Source organism: Thrips palmi, unplaced genomic scaffold (genome assembly GCF_012932325.1).
Source record: "Thrips palmi isolate BJ-2018 unplaced genomic scaffold, TpBJ-2018v1 HiC_scaffold_15, whole genome shotgun sequence".
Classification (NCBI taxonomy): Eukaryota; Metazoa; Arthropoda; class Insecta; order Thysanoptera; family Thripidae; genus Thrips; species Thrips palmi.
In genome coordinates this window covers 6,239,584-6,256,066 of record NW_023144624.1, presented here as the reverse complement: position 1 = coordinate 6,256,066, position 16,483 = coordinate 6,239,584, and the positions used below count along the sequence as shown (strand labels likewise).

General features: G+C 59.2%; 3 protein-coding genes across 4 annotated transcripts; 2 read left to right on the top strand and 1 right to left on the bottom strand.

Annotated features, from left to right (window-relative positions):
* Positions 1 to 21: 21 nt before the first annotated feature.
* On the bottom strand, positions 22 to 6,889 carry LOC117641124 (myosin-1B-like). The gene is made up of 11 exons (XM_034378237.1): positions 6,506 to 6,889; positions 6,322 to 6,431; positions 5,897 to 6,205; positions 5,556 to 5,813; positions 5,392 to 5,484; positions 5,007 to 5,180; positions 4,646 to 4,936; positions 2,921 to 4,549; positions 2,505 to 2,849; positions 1,755 to 2,435; positions 22 to 1,508 (listed from the first exon to the last, which is right to left on the bottom strand). Exons 1-11 carry the CDS (start codon positions 6,846 to 6,848, stop codon positions 189 to 191), a joined length of 5,553 nt encoding a protein of 1,850 aa, XP_034234128.1. The 5' UTR covers positions 6,849 to 6,889; the 3' UTR covers positions 22 to 188.
* Positions 6,890 to 6,891: 2 nt separating this feature from the next.
* LOC117641545 (fatty acyl-CoA reductase 2-like) lies at positions 6,892 to 7,633 on the top strand. Its single transcript, XM_034378978.1, has 3 exons — positions 6,892 to 6,990; positions 7,088 to 7,345; positions 7,424 to 7,633. The coding sequence occupies exons 2-3, from the start codon at positions 7,122 to 7,124 to the stop codon at positions 7,554 to 7,556; spliced, it is 357 nt and encodes a 118-aa protein (XP_034234869.1). The 5' UTR covers positions 6,892 to 6,990; positions 7,088 to 7,121; the 3' UTR covers positions 7,557 to 7,633.
* A 559-nt stretch (positions 7,634 to 8,192) lies between these two features.
* LOC117641542 (putative fatty acyl-CoA reductase CG8306) lies at positions 8,193 to 15,308 on the top strand. Of its 2 annotated transcripts, XM_034378973.1 has the most exons (9): positions 8,193 to 8,478; positions 12,872 to 13,071; positions 13,198 to 13,449; positions 13,527 to 13,675; positions 13,756 to 13,865; positions 13,963 to 14,155; positions 14,234 to 14,473; positions 14,571 to 14,828; positions 14,973 to 15,111. In XM_034378973.1, exons 2-9 carry the CDS (start codon positions 12,880 to 12,882, stop codon positions 15,109 to 15,111), a joined length of 1,533 nt encoding a protein of 510 aa, XP_034234864.1. In that variant the 5' UTR covers positions 8,193 to 8,478; positions 12,872 to 12,879. The 2 variants fall into 2 exon arrangements, with proteins under 2 accessions (XP_034234864.1, XP_034234865.1); XM_034378974.1 differs by lacking the exon at positions 8,193 to 8,478 and having other exon boundaries at positions 12,880 to 13,071; positions 14,973 to 15,308.
* The last annotated feature ends 1,175 nt before the right edge of the window (positions 15,309 to 16,483 follow it).

Here is a 16,483-nt window from a genome sequence, read left to right as displayed (position 1 = left end):
CAAAGGCGGCATAGGGTCAGGGTTTTATTTCGGTTGCTGCAGCTCTCGTACAAGGGGCGGTAAGTACAAACAAAGGGGAGGGGCGATTTAAACATACAAGTCGTACACACAGCACATGGACAAGGACAGGGTCTAGGACACTAACACAGGTACAACGGACACACAAAACACAAGTCAAGGCGGAGCTTTCACAGCATCAAGGTGCTCGCCGGCGGTGGTGGCGGCCGGCTGTTGGACGTGGTGGACAGTTGCGACATGGTCCTGGAGCTGACGGTGATGGACGACGGCGTGGTCACTCCGCTCAGCAAGTTCAGGCCGCACATCTCGTCTATGTCCAAGTGGTCGCCCTCGGAGGCCGTCCTCTTGAGCTCGAACATTGGCCGGCGGTGCGGGTAGGGTCGGACGGCGGAACGGTGGTCGCCGTCCTGGGGCAGGGCGGTCAGCTCGGCGGTGTTGTGGAGGTCGCGGAGGACCCGGGCGGTCCTGGACAGGGCGTCGTGCTCCGACGGCGCCCCCAAGTAGGCTCGGCCCTCGTGGAATGTGAGCAGCAGCTGCTTCTGAATGGTGAGGTCAGTACGCAGAGCCTCCACCGTCTGCTTCAGCTTGTCGACCTCCATCTCTCTGGAGCGCAGCTGTTTCTCAAGGGATGCCCCATCGCCCTCCTCGCTGCGGGCCTGGAGCGCGCGCAGCTCCTGCTTCAGAGCTTCGGCGGTGAGATTCAGCACCTTAAGCTCGGCCTCCTTCTTGGCGTTGTCACGCTCCGCGGCCTCGGACGCGGCCTTGGCCACGGCGGCCTCATCGGCTTCTTTTTGGCGGTCGGCGGCGCGCTGCTTTTCCAAAAAATCCACCCGCTGGACCTCGTCGCGCAGCCTCTGCAGCTCGGCCTCCGCCAGCTCGGCGCGCTTCCTCAGGGCCTCTGCCTCGGCGGCCTCGTCGCGCAGCCGGTCCAAGCGCCCCTCGTTGGCCCGCAGCGCGCTGTGCGTCGTCCTCACGGTGTGCTGCATCTCGTCCTGCCGCTCCTTCTGCATGCGGTGCATCACGTTGAGCAGCTGCACGTTCTCCTCGGCCAGGTCGCTGTTGGCCTTCTCGAAGCCCGCCTTGGCGTCGGTCAGCGCGCGGATCTCGTCGTCGCGATCCGCGATCTGGCGCGCCATGAGCGACACCTGGTCCTCCAGCTGGGCCTCCAGCATGGACGCCCTGGCGGACAACTGCAGCTTCTCGTTCTCACAGTCGCTCAGCATGTCCTTGAGCTTCAACACGTCCAGGTCGAGGCCGGCCTTGAGGGCGTTCACGGCCTCCTCCAAGTCGACGATCTGCTGGTCTTTGCGGCGCGCCGCGTCCTGCAGCGTCGCGATCTGCTGCTCCCTATCGCGCGCCGCCTGCTGCAGGGCCTCTGCCATGAGGCGCTGCGCCTCGCCGTCCCGGCGCACGGCCTCCTGCAGGGCCTCGGCCATGCGGCGGTGCTCTTCTTCCAGTGCAGCGATCCTGGAGTCCTTTTCCCGTATGGCCTGGGGATCCTGCGCGACGTACTTGAGTGCGGCGATCTCCGCGTCCTTGGCGCTGACGACCTCGGCCATGAAGCGTTGCTGCTCCTCCAGGTTGGCGATCTTGGCGTCCCTCTCGCGCACTGCGTGGGGGTCCTGCAAGGCGCTCTTGAGCGCGGCGATCTCCGCGTCCTTGGCGCTGACGACTTCGTCCATAAGGTGGCGCTGCTCCTGGGCCATCACCAGCATTTGCTCGTCCTTGCCGCGAGCGTCCTCGACGTTCTCGTCCTTGAGGTACTCCATGGCCCGCCGGAGTTCCTCCTCCTTGGCGTGCAGGGCGTCGTTCTCGCGTTGCAGCCGCTCCACCGTGTCCGTGAGCCTCTCCGTGTCGTCCTGGCGGTCGCTGAGCGCGCGCTGCAGCAGCGCCATCTGGCGGCCGTTCTCGGCCTTGGCGAGCTCCATCTGTCGGTCGCGCGTGATCAGCTCGTCCTCCAGGCGCATCATGGAGTCCTTGAGGAGCGTCATCTCGGCGTTGCGCTCCTGGCGCACGTTCTCCACTTGCTGCTGCAGCTTCTCCACGCGGACGCGGCAGTCCTCCGTGTTCTTCTTGAGCACGGTGCGGCCCAGGTCGAGTTCCAGCTCCAGCTCGCCGATGCGCTTCTGGCCGTCCTGCACGACGCTCTCCAGCGCCGCGGCGCGCTCCAGTGCCGCTTGCTGGGCCTGCTGCAGCTGTTGGGCCTCTGCCTCCAGGCGCTGGAGGTCGGCGTCGCGACGCTGCAGTTCCACGTCCCGGCGCTGCAGCTCGGCGTCGCGGCGCTGGAGCTTGCGCTTCAGCACCGCGACCGTGGCGTCCATCTCCTCCTTGGTGCTGCGCAGGTGGTCCTCGTACTGGTGCAGGTTCTCGCGAAGCTGCTTCATGTCGTTGTCCTTGCCCAGCATCATCTTCATCACCTGCGGAAAGCAAGGCGGGTTGAGCAAGGGAGCCTTGGCGATGACAAGCGGTACCGTCGTACACCTCACCTTGTCCTTCTCGGCTTGGTGGCTCTGCAGTGCACTGTCCAGCTTGTCCTGCGCCACGGCCGCGGCGGCGCGCGACTCCGCGAGCGACTGTTCGAGCGCCGCGCGCTCAGACGTCCGCCGGTCGAAGGACCGCCGCACCACCTTGAACAGCTTGGAGAACTTGGCGACCAGCGCCTCCCGCTGCTCCACGGCCGCGTCCCGCTCCGCACGCAGGCGCTCCGACTCCTCGGCGGCGTCCGCGGCCCCCTTGACCAGCTCGGCGCGGTCGCTGTCGACGCGCGCCTGCAGGCGGGCCAGCTTGTCGCGCAGTGCCCGCACCTCCCGCTCCTTCTCCTCCAGCACGACCTGCCGGCAAGACGAGCCGCGTCACGGAGGACGCCTCGGCCACGCTTTGCATACGTGGAACCCCCACAGACCTGGAAGTTCTCCCTCTGCTTGGTGTAGTGGTCCGTGTCGGCGCGAAGGCTGTCCCTCTCCGTCTGCAGCAGCGCACGCTCCCTGACCATGTCGTTAATCTGCTCGTCCTTCTCCTCCACGGCCTGCTTCAGCTTCGCGAGCTCCGCCTCGTGCTGCGCGCGCGCCCTGTCGGCTTGGCGGCCGCGCTCCTGCAGCTCCCGACACTCGGCGCGCGCCTCCTCCACGACCTGCTTGTGCTTCAGCAGCGCATTGTGGAGCTCGGTCGCCTCGGCGGCCTTCTTGTCCAGCTCGGCCTTGCGCTCCCGGTGCGAGTTCCTCATTTGGCTGACGGAGTTTTTTAAAACAGCGATTTCTTTCTCGTGGGCCTGCGCCTCGGCCAGCAGCCCCTCGTTGCGGGCCTCCAGCTCGCACCGCGCCTCCTCCTCCTGCCGCCGGTAGTTGACGAAGCGGTCCGTCAGGTCGCGGATCTGGACGTCCTTCTCGTGCAGGGCCCCGCGGAAGTGGTCGCCGTCCGCCTTGTGCTTGCGCCGCGCGTCGTCCAGGGCCGCCTGCAGGCGCTGCAGCTCCGCCAGGTGGCCGTCGTGGAGGGTCTGCATCTCCCTGCGCAGCTCGTCCGCCGCGGCCGCGCTCGCGTGCCGCTGCTCGTCCAGCGCCTTGCGGAGGCTGTCGGCCTCGGCGCCGCCCTTGTGGGAGTCCTTCAGCGCCTTCTGCAGGTTGGCGATCTGCGCGCCGCTGCTCTGCTGCAGGTCCTTGAGTGCCCGACGGAGGCCGTCCGCCTCGGTGCCGCCCTGCTGCAGGTCCCTGCGCAGGCGCTCGATCTCCAGGTTGGTGTTCTGCTGGTGCTCGGCCAGGACGCCGTGCATGCGGGCCATCTCGGCCTGGTGCGTCGCCATCAAGTCGGCCCGCTCCGCGTCGAGGGCGTGCATCTGGCTGTACGCGACGTTCAGCCGGTGCGTCAGGTCCTCCTGCTGGCCGTTCATGGCCTCGACCGTCTTGAGCAGCACGGCGTGGGCCTCGTCGGCGCGTTGCTGCCCCTCCAGGGCCAGCTGCAGGCGGTGTTGCGCGTCCTGCAGCGCCGCGCTGTTGTTTTGCAGTTCGATCATCAGGTCGCTGATGCGGAGGTCCTTCTCGTTGATGGTCTGCGAGTAGGACAGCGCCTCGACGTCCCTCTGCGACTGCAGGATATCCGTGGCGTTGCGCAGCGACTGCTGCTGGCGCTCGTAATCCTTGCGCATGGACTCCATGGCGTCGCGCAGGTGCTGTGAGTCGTTGTCGCGCAGGCTGAGTGCCTTGCTGACCATCACCATGACGGTCTCCTGTTCGGCGCGCAAGGCGACCAGCTCCGCGTCACGGGCCGCGAGGGCGTCGCCGCGGGTCTGCGCATCGGTCCGCGCGGCGCGGAGGGCGCGCTCGTGGTCGCGGAGCTCGGCCCGCAGCGCCTTGAGCTCGCCGTCGTGCGTGGAGTTGAGCTGTTCCACGGTGGCCAGCAGGCGCCCCAGGTGCGCCTCCTTCTCGGTGAGCGCGCGGCTCAGCCGCATGCTCTCCATCTCGTAGCGCGACTCGGAGGCCGCGGCGTCCGTCCGCACCGTGCTCAGCTCGGCGCGCAGCTCGGCCAGGCACTCCTCGTGCTTGGCCAGGACCTCGTCCACCTGCGCAGGCATGGCAGAGGGCTGGTTCAAGAGGCACCGAAAAGAGAGGAACTGCCGCTGGTGTCATGAACATACCTCAAGCTGCTTCGTGGCGAGCAGCGCGTCGACGGCCTGCTGGTGAGCGGCGGTCTCGGCCTGCTGGCGCGCGTTGGCCTCGGCCAGAGCCGCGGCGTGCGCCACGCACTGCGCCTCCACCTGGCGCTGCAGTGCGTCCTTGGCCTTGACGGCCTCGGCCATGGCCTCGTCGTGCCGCCTCTGCTGCTCGTGGATGGTCGCCTTGTGCGTGGCGTACAGCTGGGCCAGGGCGTTGGCGGCCTTCTTCAGGTCGACGTCCTTCTCGCGACAGCTCTGCTCCAGAATGGACACCTGCGCCACCACCAGGCACTGCAGTGGTGGGCGAGCCTCTCCGGAGCGGCGGCCGCACCGCGACGCGTACCTGCTGCTGCAGGGTGTTGGTGGCGGCGCGCAGGTTGCCCACGTTCGCCTGCAGGCTGTGCACCTCCTTGTCCTTGCAGGCCAGCATCTTGGCCAGGGCGGCTGACTCTTCGCGGCGCTCCGTCTGCAGCCGCGACAGCGCCCTGCTCAGCGACACCGGCTCCACCGACTCCCACTGTAGAAGGGTATTCCCAAAGGCCATTAGAGACACCGACGCACTCGGCGCACCGAACAATGTCCAAGTCGCTCCTCTTCTAGTGCATGTTTTACGAGGCAATGCCGTGTGATGGAGCGAGTTGGCCTTGGCAAGCCGCCGCTGCCTCGCCAGTCGCAACCATTTGAATTTTCGATGAGCTTTCAGCTCCGCGAAAACAAGCTGAGCGCACCTGTAGGTTCGCCTTCACGGATTCGATCTCCCTGCTAAGGGCCATGTACTGCTTGAGCACGGCCTCCAAGACCACTTGCATGCTCAGCACCTCCTGGAGGGTCACCAGTGTGTCAGCGTGGTTCAACCAGGGTGAGCCGCCGGGTGGAGGACCGGCCAACCAACCTTCCTGTTTAACCGGATGTCCCTGCGCTGCCTGGCCCTGGTCAGCCTCCCCAGGATGCCCCGCTGCCAAGCGCGCACGCCCTCCCCGTCGTCCTCTGCGGCCGCGTTGCTGTCCGCATTGGGCGCCGCCTTGGACGTCCCCGCGGTCCCCGCCCCCAGGGCCGTCCCCGACGACATCCCCATCAAGCTGGTGAGCGCCGACAGCTCGCCCGAGAGCCTCGCCGAGGCTTCGCTGTCCGGTATTGAGAGTGACGGCGTCTAAACGAGACAACGCCGCATTTTGTTTTGTTTCGTTTGGGAGGATTCCACGGCAAAATAGCTGTGTGCAGAGGATCTCTCACCGCCATGGAAGGTGCTATGCCTGACGCCGTGGCGGAGGCCGAGGCCGAGTCGTCCGTGTCGCTGTCGTCATCCTCTTCCTCTGCTATGGGTGGCCTGACTGACAGGCCAGAGGTGGAGGCCGTGGCCTCATCGGACGGCGTGTACTTGACGGTGTACTCCTCGAGCGGCTCGTCCAGGTTCAGCTCGGTGTCCGAGGTCTGCTGCTCCGCGTTGACGGACACCACCTCTTCGACGGCCTCCGCGGCCTCGGTCGCCGCATTCCCCTGCTCGGCGTCCTGCCTCCTGGACGGCTTGTCTTCCTTTGTCGTCTGCGTGAAATCAAAACAAAGCAGTGCAGTGCCAGCCCGGCACGCACCCTGCAGGGCACCACGAGGGTACTCACGCTCACGCGCACGTCGCCGGCCGCACCGAGGGGCTGCGGGGCGGCGGTGGCGGCGGGGGCCTTGCCCCGCTTCCACAAGGGGATCCTCTGGCGGCGGTAGGGGTCCTTGGCCTTGTCCTGCTGCCACTTGGCGCTCGCCGCCGTGCCTGGGGACCGCCATCGAGTGCACTAGCTGCGCGCCGGCAGGACCCACCGCGGAAGGGAGAAGGGAGAAGGGAGGCTCACTCACTGCACTGGGGCTGGTCGTCGTCGCCCTGCGCGGCCGCGGCCTCCTGCCCGGCCTTCCGCTTGCTCTTGCTGGCCGCGTCGCGCGCGTCGCTGCTCTTGGCCTTGAAGTACTTCATGCTGGCCGAGGCCGAGGTCTTGCTGTTGACTGAGGTCTCGTCGGACAGCCCTCCGCCCGTGCGACTCCCACCCGATGCGCGCCGCGCTGGTGGCCCGCTGCACTCTCTTAGAACTAAAACCCGAAACAAAACAGCATGACAATAAAAATCTAAAAACCCCTGCCGCGATGGGCGGGACAAGTGGCGGAATGCGGAATCGTCCGGTAACGCAACAATGGGGGCCATATTGTTGGCGGCGGGGCGCCCAGCCTCGGCGCCCCCGGGAGGCTGCGAGATCCGATGTTACCCGGAAACTGACTGGAAATAAGTCTCTTGATGGAGACTAGAATACTGATGGGCTGCGCGCCGCGCGCCTGCAGGGCCGCGGGTAGGCAACACAACTCGCTCACCTGTGCGGAGTGTTGCCTGCGCCGCGCCTCAGCTCCGATCACGATGCTCACGATGCCACCCTCTCTCTTCGACAGGCTGTTCGACATCCAGCGCAAGTTCCTGACGGGCATGCAGCTCGTACGCATGTTCACCGGCAACGAGTGGCGGTTCCGGACCGAGGGCATGGCGGACCTGGCGTCGAGGCTGAGCCCCGCCGACAGGGAGAGCTTCTACTTCGACCCGGCCAACTACACGTGGCCCGAGTACTTCGAGCGGTGCGTGCTGGGCGTGCGGGAGCACTACCACAAGGAGACCCTGGACACACTGCCCCGCGCCGCCAAGGAGCTGCGCATGTGAGTACAGTGGCGTGGCCTCTTCACTTGATCGCCTTTACCGCCCCGCGGACCTCCGCTGACATGTCCCTGTTGCAGCTGGCGACTGGTGCACTGGTTCAGCCACCTGCTGCTGTTCGTCGTCGTGGCCTGGCCCGCGTCGGCCCTCCTCGGCTGGATCGCCGGACTCGTCTTCGCCGCCGTCTTCATGCTGCTCTTCATCTGGATTTAAACAGCTGTCCTGCATTTCGCTTTCGTTGTTTATTGTTATGATATTTGAGAATCTGACCTGTAGTTTCTATGAAACAGTACCCATTTGTTTGTTGAATCACTATTAATTTATATTTTTGTACATATTGGTTTATTATATTGTTGAAGTTTACTTTTTTCTGTGTTTAAGTATCGTTACAAAACCCACCCCCACGTCCCACTTCCATTCCACAATTGAATTTTAATCGTGCAAGCAGTTCAAAATTAGGTTCAAACTTTTGGTCTCAGAGCGTTTATTCTCCTAAAGAAAACACGGTATTAGGTGTCGCAGTGTCGCCTCTAATTGTCGATTCAAAGTTTAGCGCCTTTTTGGCTTATCCACTGCACACACTTCTCATTCATCGTTTAAGTTCCTCCGATCTACATAAAGCTTTTGGAATATGGGCTTATACAAATTGGAAAAGCATTCAAGGTCATTGGTATAACGCTTTAGTCCTATGTCTGCCAGAAATTTTTAGAGCGAAACATTTAAAATATCTTTTTTTATCTTTTCATGTTGCCGTTTTGGAGAGCTACAAGTCGGCGTCCTCTGGTTGGCCAGGCTCTTCCCCCACCACAACCGCGGCTCGCGGCAACGGTTCCCTCTTTCTCCCCCTTTATCCGACCTCTCCCTGCTCTCCCTTCGTCTTCTTCGTCGTTTTCCAGGTCCCCGCCGGTACGTGGGTTGGGCCTCTCAGCTTCGCCGACGCCCCGCCACACAGACAGACGGGTTACGGTGAGGTTACCGACAGAACGGGTTATTCGGTCGTAGTCACGCTGCACGCAGTACCGAGCTCGCAGGGCTCAGGACATCTCGCGCCACTGCATCCTCCGTCCGGCGTTTGGGGCCCCTTCTGTCAAACTCGCCGACGCCCTCTTTTCCAGTGACGGTGACTTGTTTTGAGGTGAGTTTTTCACCGGTTCGGATTTTGGCTCCTTTTCCGCTCAACATTATCTGCCTGGATTATTCCATCATTCGGGAGGAACCGGTTGGTTGGACTTTAAAAACCTTGTGCAGGTTAGGTTTGACAGTCAGGGGGGGCCATTGTGAAAGTTGCACTTTCAGTTTCCCTCAGTACTTTTTCACTGAATTCTGTCTCTTGCAGTAAAAATATATGCATAAGTCTTTAGTTATTACATACTGAGGCTTTGTGCAATGTTCACTTGTTTTGATTTTGCTTTTGGATGTACGCTCAACTAAATGTCACTGGCCTATTGTTCCCATCCATCCATCCATTCATTCATTCATAACTCATTCATTCAGTCATTCATTCAATTGATGCGGTTCAATTAATATTTACTTCTTGTAGATCAAAGTAATTGGATCTAAATCATAACTCAATAATTTCCATTGCAATAATATGACTGCATTTGTGAAGCGTTGGTATTCTGTCTTACTTGCAAAAGTATAATCTGACAAGAAGGCTACAAGTACAAGTAAATGCATGCACTAGCACACCCTGGAAATTCAAGAGAAGCATTATTGGTCGGGTATTTCCTTTATATTGTAAAACCATCCTTTACTTTTCTTTGTTTGTCTTTTCTACCCTTCTAGTATTTATGGTTTGCATCAATTAAGCGTACACCATGATAGGCTCAGGAGTACGTAACTGTAGCGGATACCTTTTCCCTCCTACCTCTGCGTCAAAGTTTGTCGCAATTCTGTTGACTAAGTGTGTTCGGTCTGTCCATCTTCAAACAACATTTCGCCAGAGGAGAGCCGAGACTCGCGCACATGGCCACTCAGGCACCGGCCAACTTTCAGGCCGCGCAAACAGAGGCGACTTGGCGGTGGGGCTCTCGAGGGGGCCGTCCGTAAATGGTGCGGCTCGGCGGGACGAAGAGAGCCTTGCCTATCCTCGCCCAGGCCAGGCCGCTTAGGCGCAGTCCCCTCGTTCGCCGCGACGCCGCCGTGCCCAATGCAGGATCCGAGGGATGAGGGGCCATTCATTTCCACGCGTAGCCATATAACGGAGGTAGGGCCGTCTGGGAGATTTCCACGACGGCACTTGGGCACGGGGCTGCGTCCAGGACCAGGGCGCCAGGGCAGCGGCAGGGCACTGGCCGGGGGCGACGCACTGCTTGGCCAGGCCGCCGGGCCGCTGATTCCGCACAGCGGTTTGTCGCTCTGTCTCTCTCGCTCCCCCGCGGGACCGGACGCCACCTGAGTGCGAGGACGAGTGCGAGTCCTCGCAAGCGCGGCCGGGCTGCCGCTAGCTGCCGCTTGTCCCGTGTCGTGTCCCGGCGCATCGCGTGGCTTCAGCAGAGTCGCATTCCGGCATGCGGCCCCCGGCCCGACCCGCTGCACTGCTCATAGTCGGCGGGGCGTAGCTGCGGCCCGGGCTGCGGCGGAGGTACTTCCCTCGTGGCTTTCTTGGCGTCGACCGTGACCCGCCCCGGGCCCCTCCGGCTTTGTGCTGCACCTGTGTGTGCGTGTGTGATGGATTAAGGGCGTGTAAGCGGGCTGAACGCCCCCCGTGGCGCTGCTGCCGGCGGCGGCTGTGGCGCTGTCTCTCTCGCACTCGCAGCGGCGACGGCGGCAGTCTGGCAGCTGTCTCTCTCGCACTCTCGGCGATGACAGGGGCCTTTGACGGGACCCGGCTCCATTGAGGCCTCATTGTGGTGGTTGCGGGGCGCCGCCGCGTCCTTGCGGTGCCGGCGTCCTCCTCGTCGTCCTCCTCACCTGCTCGTCAACCGTAGGGCCGCCACAGTAGGGCCGTCGCGGTCGTCCTGACGCTGGGTCGGCTGGGCGGGCTGCGGGCGTGGCGGCAGGCCAAGGACGTCCTGCGAATGGCTCGGAATGGAACGGCGGTCTCGTCGTGGAGTCGCGGACGTGATTGGGGGCCAAAAGCGTTTTCGGGCTGCAGACGGATTCCGCCGTTCCGCTCTGTCTCTCTCGCACCCCTGCGAACACCGCATGATGACGGGAGAGACAGAGCGACGACTCCACTGTTCGGGCTCGGCCACGACCTCGGCCTCGACCAGGAAGTGGCGCCGAACCTGGCCTGCACTCGGACCACTCGGTCGAGGCGAGTCGCACGTGGCCGGCCGGCCGGCCGGCCGGTCTGTGCGGCTGGGAATATGCAAAACGAGCCTGGATCTTTTTCCCGCCGAATCTGCGGCCACTTGCTGTGGCCACCTTGAACTGGGAACGCCAAACGCCAACCTCCTGACCCAGCCCGACCCATATGTGTACTTTGGAAAATGTAACGCTTTCGTTTGGGCGATTTGATGGTTCCTCTCTGAGCTTTCGCTTGGGACGTGGCTTAATTTAGACTTTATCCAATCACAGATCGTTGCGGCCAGGATTTTTTTCCCGCCCCCACTGGATCCTGATTGTGTGGTGGTTGGCCGCGCGGTGTGATTATTCTGAACGGAAGCGGCAGGATGGATGCCTGTCGTCGCTGTGTGTATTCTTTTTCCACTCATTCGATTTTTTTTCTTTTTTTTTATCTGATGGCGTGACGTCTTGTCGCGTCTCTTGGAGACTCAAGCGTCTCTCTGCCATAATTGTGGCTTCGCTGGCGCGGTGCTGAGGACTCTAACGCGGCGGTCAAACAAGCCGAACGACCGAACTCGGTGACGTCAGGCTCGAGACATCCAGGGGGTGGGCGGGGGCGTGAGCTCCGCGTCTGGGACCGTCTGGGACTTTGAACCCAGACGCAGAGGCCCCCTGAGACACTGCGAGGCGGTGGCCTCTAGTGAACCTTAGCGTGATAGTGATAGTCCTTCCACGCGGAGGTGGACCCAGGCCACTGGACTAGCCATCAAGGTTCTGGACTGCCCTGGCGACCTTGAACAGGTGGGACCGGTTTGATTGAATCGGAGCTGCTCCTGCACTGTGCTAAACGCCGCCTCGGAGAGCGTCGCGTGCGCTTGAATTTTACCCGGAGTGCGGGAATAATTTGCGTCGGTTTGCGTCCAAGATTGCGGCCTGGTTATCCAGGAGGCGACGCGGCCGCGGCCTTCCCTCCCTGCGTCCATCCTTCATTCCGCGGGGACGCCTGCCCGGCCTCCGAACCGCGAACTTTAGACTGGGTCGGCGGCGGCCGCGCGGTGGCGTCATTTCTGCGTCCCCCGGTCCAGGAAATTCGGTTTTGAGTGTTAGTCTTTGTGAGGCCGGGCAGGGCCGGGCACCAAGCCGGCTGGCATGCCTGCCTCAGGTGCCTCCGGCGAGGCCCGGCCCGGCCCTGCAAACCGGCCGGCGAGTGGAGTGGCCGACGGACGCACTGGGTCGAGACGAGACGGCCAGGAGCGAGTGCAGAGTGCAGTGCACTTCTGCTGCCGTGCGTCGGAGTCTCCAGAGTCTCCTTCCGCGCGGTGTGAATGTCTGAACCAACATTGTTTTTGCGCGTTGCTGCGCCCGCTGCGCCGGCCGGCGTTGCCCGGTGCGCCCAGCCACGACCGCCACGACCCCACCATGCCGGCCATGCCGCACGCGCATGCACTTTGCTGGACGGAGACAGACGCAACGCTGCAGAGGCGTCACGCTTCGCGGAGATTCGCCGCGGAGCTTCGCCGCCGAGCGCTGGCGGTGGAGTGGAGCTTGTCGGTGAAGCTTTTCGGCCTGGCCGGGGGCTGCTGGTCACACCGCGGTCACAGCGTGGTCACAGTGTAGTCACGGCGGGGGCGCGAGGGGCCTCCGAGAGCTTCGCGTGGTGTGACTTGCGTCACGGGCGGCCGGCGGCCGGAAACCAGCGACGCCAATAGCCGAAGCGCCGAAGCCAGGAATAGCCAGTGTCGTGCCCTTCCCGCGAAATGAGTGCCGCAGTGCCTGGCTCGTCCCGCACATGGCCCTTCGCGGTGGAGTGCAGCCCGCGCTTCCGGCCCGTCCGGCCCGCGCCCCGCGGCGCCAGGATGCGCCTCAGGCGAGACGAGACGAGGCGAGGAGGGGAAGGAAGATTCCGCCGGATTTGGCGCGGCGCCTCGCGCGCCACTGTGTGGGCCACGAGTTCGATCCCGGCTAACGGCGCTGCATTGCTGCATTGTCGCTTTTGCCGTCGGGCTGCGCTTTCCTCCGCCTTGCCTCCTCGCGACTTGCGCCAGCCCAGCCCAGCCGGCCCGCGCAGCCCGTCCACCGGTTAGCCCGCCCGGCCCGCAACGTACGGTACTTACATGCGGGGCCGTCGGGCCGACCTGATATGTCGGCAGGGGGAGGGGCAGGGGGAGTGCACCCGAACGCAACAGCGCCGGCCGTTGCCACACTGCGCTGCCTGCGCACGCACGAATGCACCTTGCCCAGGTGTCAAAATCAAAGTGTGATCCTCTCTGACGGTCTCCCTTTGTTTTCCCCCGCAGGCTCCACCATGGCCAGCGCGGTGGCCGAGTTCTACCGGGGCGCCGACCTGTTCATCACGGGCGCCACGGGCTTCGTGGGAGTGGCCCTGCTGGAGAAGGTGCTGCGCTGCTGCCCGGACGTGGGCAACATTTACTGCCTGATGCGGCCCAAACGCGGCAAGGACATCTCTTCGCGCGCCGAGGAGTTCCCCAAGAACCTGGTCAGCTTAAGTTTATTGTTTCAAGATGGTTTTGTTTAAGAACTTGTTTGCATTTAACGGTGGTCGGTTTTATGTGACTCAACAACTTTCCACTAAATTTTTTTTTTTTTTGTTTTTGTGGTTTAGATCTTTGAGAAGCTGATTGAGAAGCATGGCAAGGACCTTTTCAAGAAGATCATTCCCATCGCGGGTGAGATTGGCGAGGAGAACTTGGGCCTCAGCCCTGAGGACAGGAAGCTGCTTCAGGACAAGGTGCAGGTGGCGTTCCACTGCGCCGCCACACTGGATTTCGAAGCCAACCTTCGGACAACTGTCGATGTCAACCTGCTGGGAACACGTCGCATCGTTGAACTGTGCAGTGGCATGTCCAAGCTGAAGGTCTGTAAAATTTGTCTCATAACTAGTGTTTTTTTTTTTTGCAAGTATTTGTCTGATCTGTATTAAAATTTTTACAGGCTCTTGTGCATGTGTCAAGTGCTTATGTGAACTCAAATTTGCATGTGCAAATTGATGAAAAACTTTACCCTGTACCTGATGATGCGGAGAAAATTATTGGTATGGTGGCAGCACTGAATGATTCTGCACTTGAAGAGCTAACACCCAAGTAAGTTGTCTTCAATTTATTCTTCTAATGTGATAAAAATTATTTATTGGAGGTGTGTATTAATGTGTTCATGATTACAGGGTTCTAGGCAATCATCCTAATACTTACACCTTTACTAAAGCGTTAGCTGAGCATGAAGTTGCTAAAGGATTTCAGAAATTCCCTGCCGTGGTTGTCAGGCCAAGCATGAGTAAGTCTTTCACTGTATGAAACTTTTTTTTATTAGACATACCCTTCTGTATTTTTTTTTTAAATGTTAATGCTAATTATTGTGTCTAACTCTGCAGTTACTTGTGCCTGGAAGGAGCCTGTGCCTGGCTGGATAAATTCTAAAAATGGTCCATCTGGATTTTTCATGGGTGCTGCAAAGGGTGTTGTGCGTCGTCTCCCAGTCGGCAAGCACTTGGTCTATGATTATATACCAGTTGATATTGTTGTTAATGAAATGTTGGTTGCTGCTTGGCACACAGCAACAAATAAGTAAGTTCCCTTGTTTCTATCAGTTTTCTTATTTACGTATTATTAACTCTCACAAACTTGTCTCTTTTGTTGTCTTAGGCCTAAGGAAATGCCAGTGTACCACCTCACATCCAGTACCTGCAATCCATTCCGCTGGGCTTCAATTGAAAACCGAATTCAAAATCAGCTCAATTCTATGCCATTGAAGGCTGCTGTTTGGTATCCCTCTTTGAAGCTGGTTCCCTCTCTCGCATTGTTCCGACTTTCAGCCTTATTTGTCCATTTCATGCCAGCCTACTTCTTTGATACACTAACCATGTTTGCGGGAGGAAGGCCTATGTAAGGATTCATCTCAAAATATTTTTTACCTAAACGGTCTTTTAATATTTATGTTTCTTTTGGTTAATTATTTTGTTGTGTCTTGTCACATGTCCAGCCTTGTCCGACTTCACACCAATGTTAGCAAGTCACTTGTACGACTCGCACCGTTCATCTTCCAGGAGTGGTTCTTTGACAACAAGAAAACTCTCGCCTTACATGAATCCTTGAACTCTACAGACAAAGAAATGTTTGGTTTGGATGTGCGCCCAATCCAATGGGGTGACTACTTTGAGGACATGCAAGCTGGAGTGCGGCGCTATTTGAACAATGAGGAGCTTAAGACTCTTCCTGCTGCTAGGAAGAAAAACAAAATGTAAGTCCACACTTTACTCTCTAAAGTTACTGAGTTGTTTGTTTCATTTATCTTAAAAAAAAAAAAAATTATGTAGGTGCTTTATGTGATACCTTTAAAAAGTTTAAGACAATTTTTTTAATTAATTCTTTTTTCTTTTTACAGTCTCTACGTGCTGAACATCCTTGTACAAATTGCCTTCTTGTCTACAATCTGGTTTGGATTCTCAAGATTCGTGGGAATGTCTATGGCGTCCACCATTTGGCTTTACCCCATTTTGTACTTCCTTTTCAATCTCCTGTAAAACTTTTAAAGCTAGTTTTATTTATTGTTCATATATTTTTATATGTTGGCATGTAAATGAATCCCATGTTACATTTGGTTTTTGTGATTTGAAACAGTACTATTAATTTTATGTTGGTCTGCTTTAAAGTCAGGCTACTCAATGAACCCAGTGTGTTGCATTAGTCCCAATGGCTGAGAGATGATAGACTGGTTATTTTTAACACAAATGTGCTGGGTTTTAATTTCATCAATTAGTAGTTGGTCCTATGGAGGTGTGCACAAACCTAGTGGTAATTGAGCCGGGTTTTTATCTTGGTGCATTCATTTTAATATTGTTAAATTTTAATCTTTCAGTAACAGTCTGTTACATGCTTATGATATTTAGTAGGCTAATAGGGCAAAGCTATTGTCTTTTCTCCACTATTTCCACTTCCTGTTTGGTTATAATTAAATGCATAAGTATGACAAAGCTGTAGTTTTCCTTCCTGAAATCCCCGACCCTTGAAAAAAGAAACTGGTTCTACGATGAAGTGAACTAGCAAACAATAAGCAGCGGGAGAAAAAGAGATGGGAGGCTTTGATTTCACTTAACACAAGCTTGACTGCCAGGGAAGGCCACCGGTGCGCCGGCTAACTCTCCCCCAGATCGAAGCCCCGTTCCATGCGGCAGTATTCGGCTTGATGCCTTTTTGCTGCGGTGCGCTGCAATATGCATGAGGCACAAGCCGCAATCGTGACAACACGACGCGGCCGTGGCACGGCAACGCGTTGCGGTCTCTCTGCGCCGTTTGGGAAACGCGGGCTGGGGCCGCACCGCTTGGCGCCGCCGCTGAAAAATTGAACGAGGCTGTGTCTGAAAGCGGCACCCGGACGCCGAGCCGACGGCCTGCTCGGAGTCCTTTCTGCGCGGACACGCCGAGTAGAGCGCCTCTCGCCCAGGCCGCCACGCGCCGCGGGATGCACGCCACGAGGCCCCAGTGGCGGGGCGAGGGGCGCGTTCGGCCGCCGGTCCAAGGCACCGATTCTAAGGACGTTTTACGTTACGGGGAATGCCATCCGCAGAAACGGTGAACGGTCCAAGTGTCAGCGTTCAGCCATGGTATGTATCCTGCGTTTTTCTACGCCTTTTCAGTGATTGGTTTTGTTTTACACGGCTCGATTTTCTTCATTTGTTACGTTCTTTACGTGTACCGTGGACTAGAAAGTGGGCACCTCATGTGGGCTGGCGGTGGCGCTCTGGGTGGTCGCCTGCCACTCGCTCAAGCTGGAGCTCAGCGTGCCGGTCATGAAAAGCGTGTTGGAGTACAAGGGCTTGAACCACGTCGTCGGCGTGTTCTGCAGCAAGGAAGGTAGCGTCGCCCATCTAGTCGAGTTCGATCATCCAGTCGACT

What these genes read in the sequence shown, in the direction of transcription:
- LOC117641545 (XM_034378978.1), top strand. Translation starts at nt 7,122, where the DNA reads ATGCAGCTCGTACGCATGTTCACCGGCAACGAGTGGCGGTTCCGGACC. An exon ending in GCCGCCAAGGAGCTGCGCAT is followed by an intron (nt 7,346 to 7,423) that starts GTGAGTACAGTG and finishes TCCCTGTTGCAG; the next exon opens with CTGGCGACTGGTGCACTGGT.
- LOC117641124 (XM_034378237.1), bottom strand. Translation starts at nt 6,848, where the DNA reads ATGGCCCCCATTGTTGCGTTACCGGACGATTCCGCATTCCGCCACTTG. An exon ending in CGACCAGCCCCAGTGCAGTG is followed by an intron (nt 6,432 to 6,505) that starts AGTGAGCCTCCC and finishes CTCGATGGCGGT; the next exon opens with CCCCAGGCACGGCGGCGAGC. An exon ending in AGGCCCCCGCCGCCACCGCC is followed by an intron (nt 6,206 to 6,321) that starts GCCCCGCAGCCC and finishes GATTTCACGCAG; the next exon opens with ACGACAAAGGAAGACAAGCC.
- LOC117641542 (XM_034378974.1), top strand. Translation starts at nt 12,880, where the DNA reads ATGGCCAGCGCGGTGGCCGAGTTCTACCGGGGCGCCGACCTGTTCATC. An exon ending in AGGAGTTCCCCAAGAACCTG is followed by an intron (nt 13,072 to 13,197) that starts GTCAGCTTAAGT and finishes TTTGTGGTTTAG; the next exon opens with ATCTTTGAGAAGCTGATTGA. An exon ending in GCTAGGAAGAAAAACAAAAT is followed by an intron (nt 14,829 to 14,972) that starts GTAAGTCCACAC and finishes TTCTTTTTACAG; the next exon opens with TCTCTACGTGCTGAACATCC.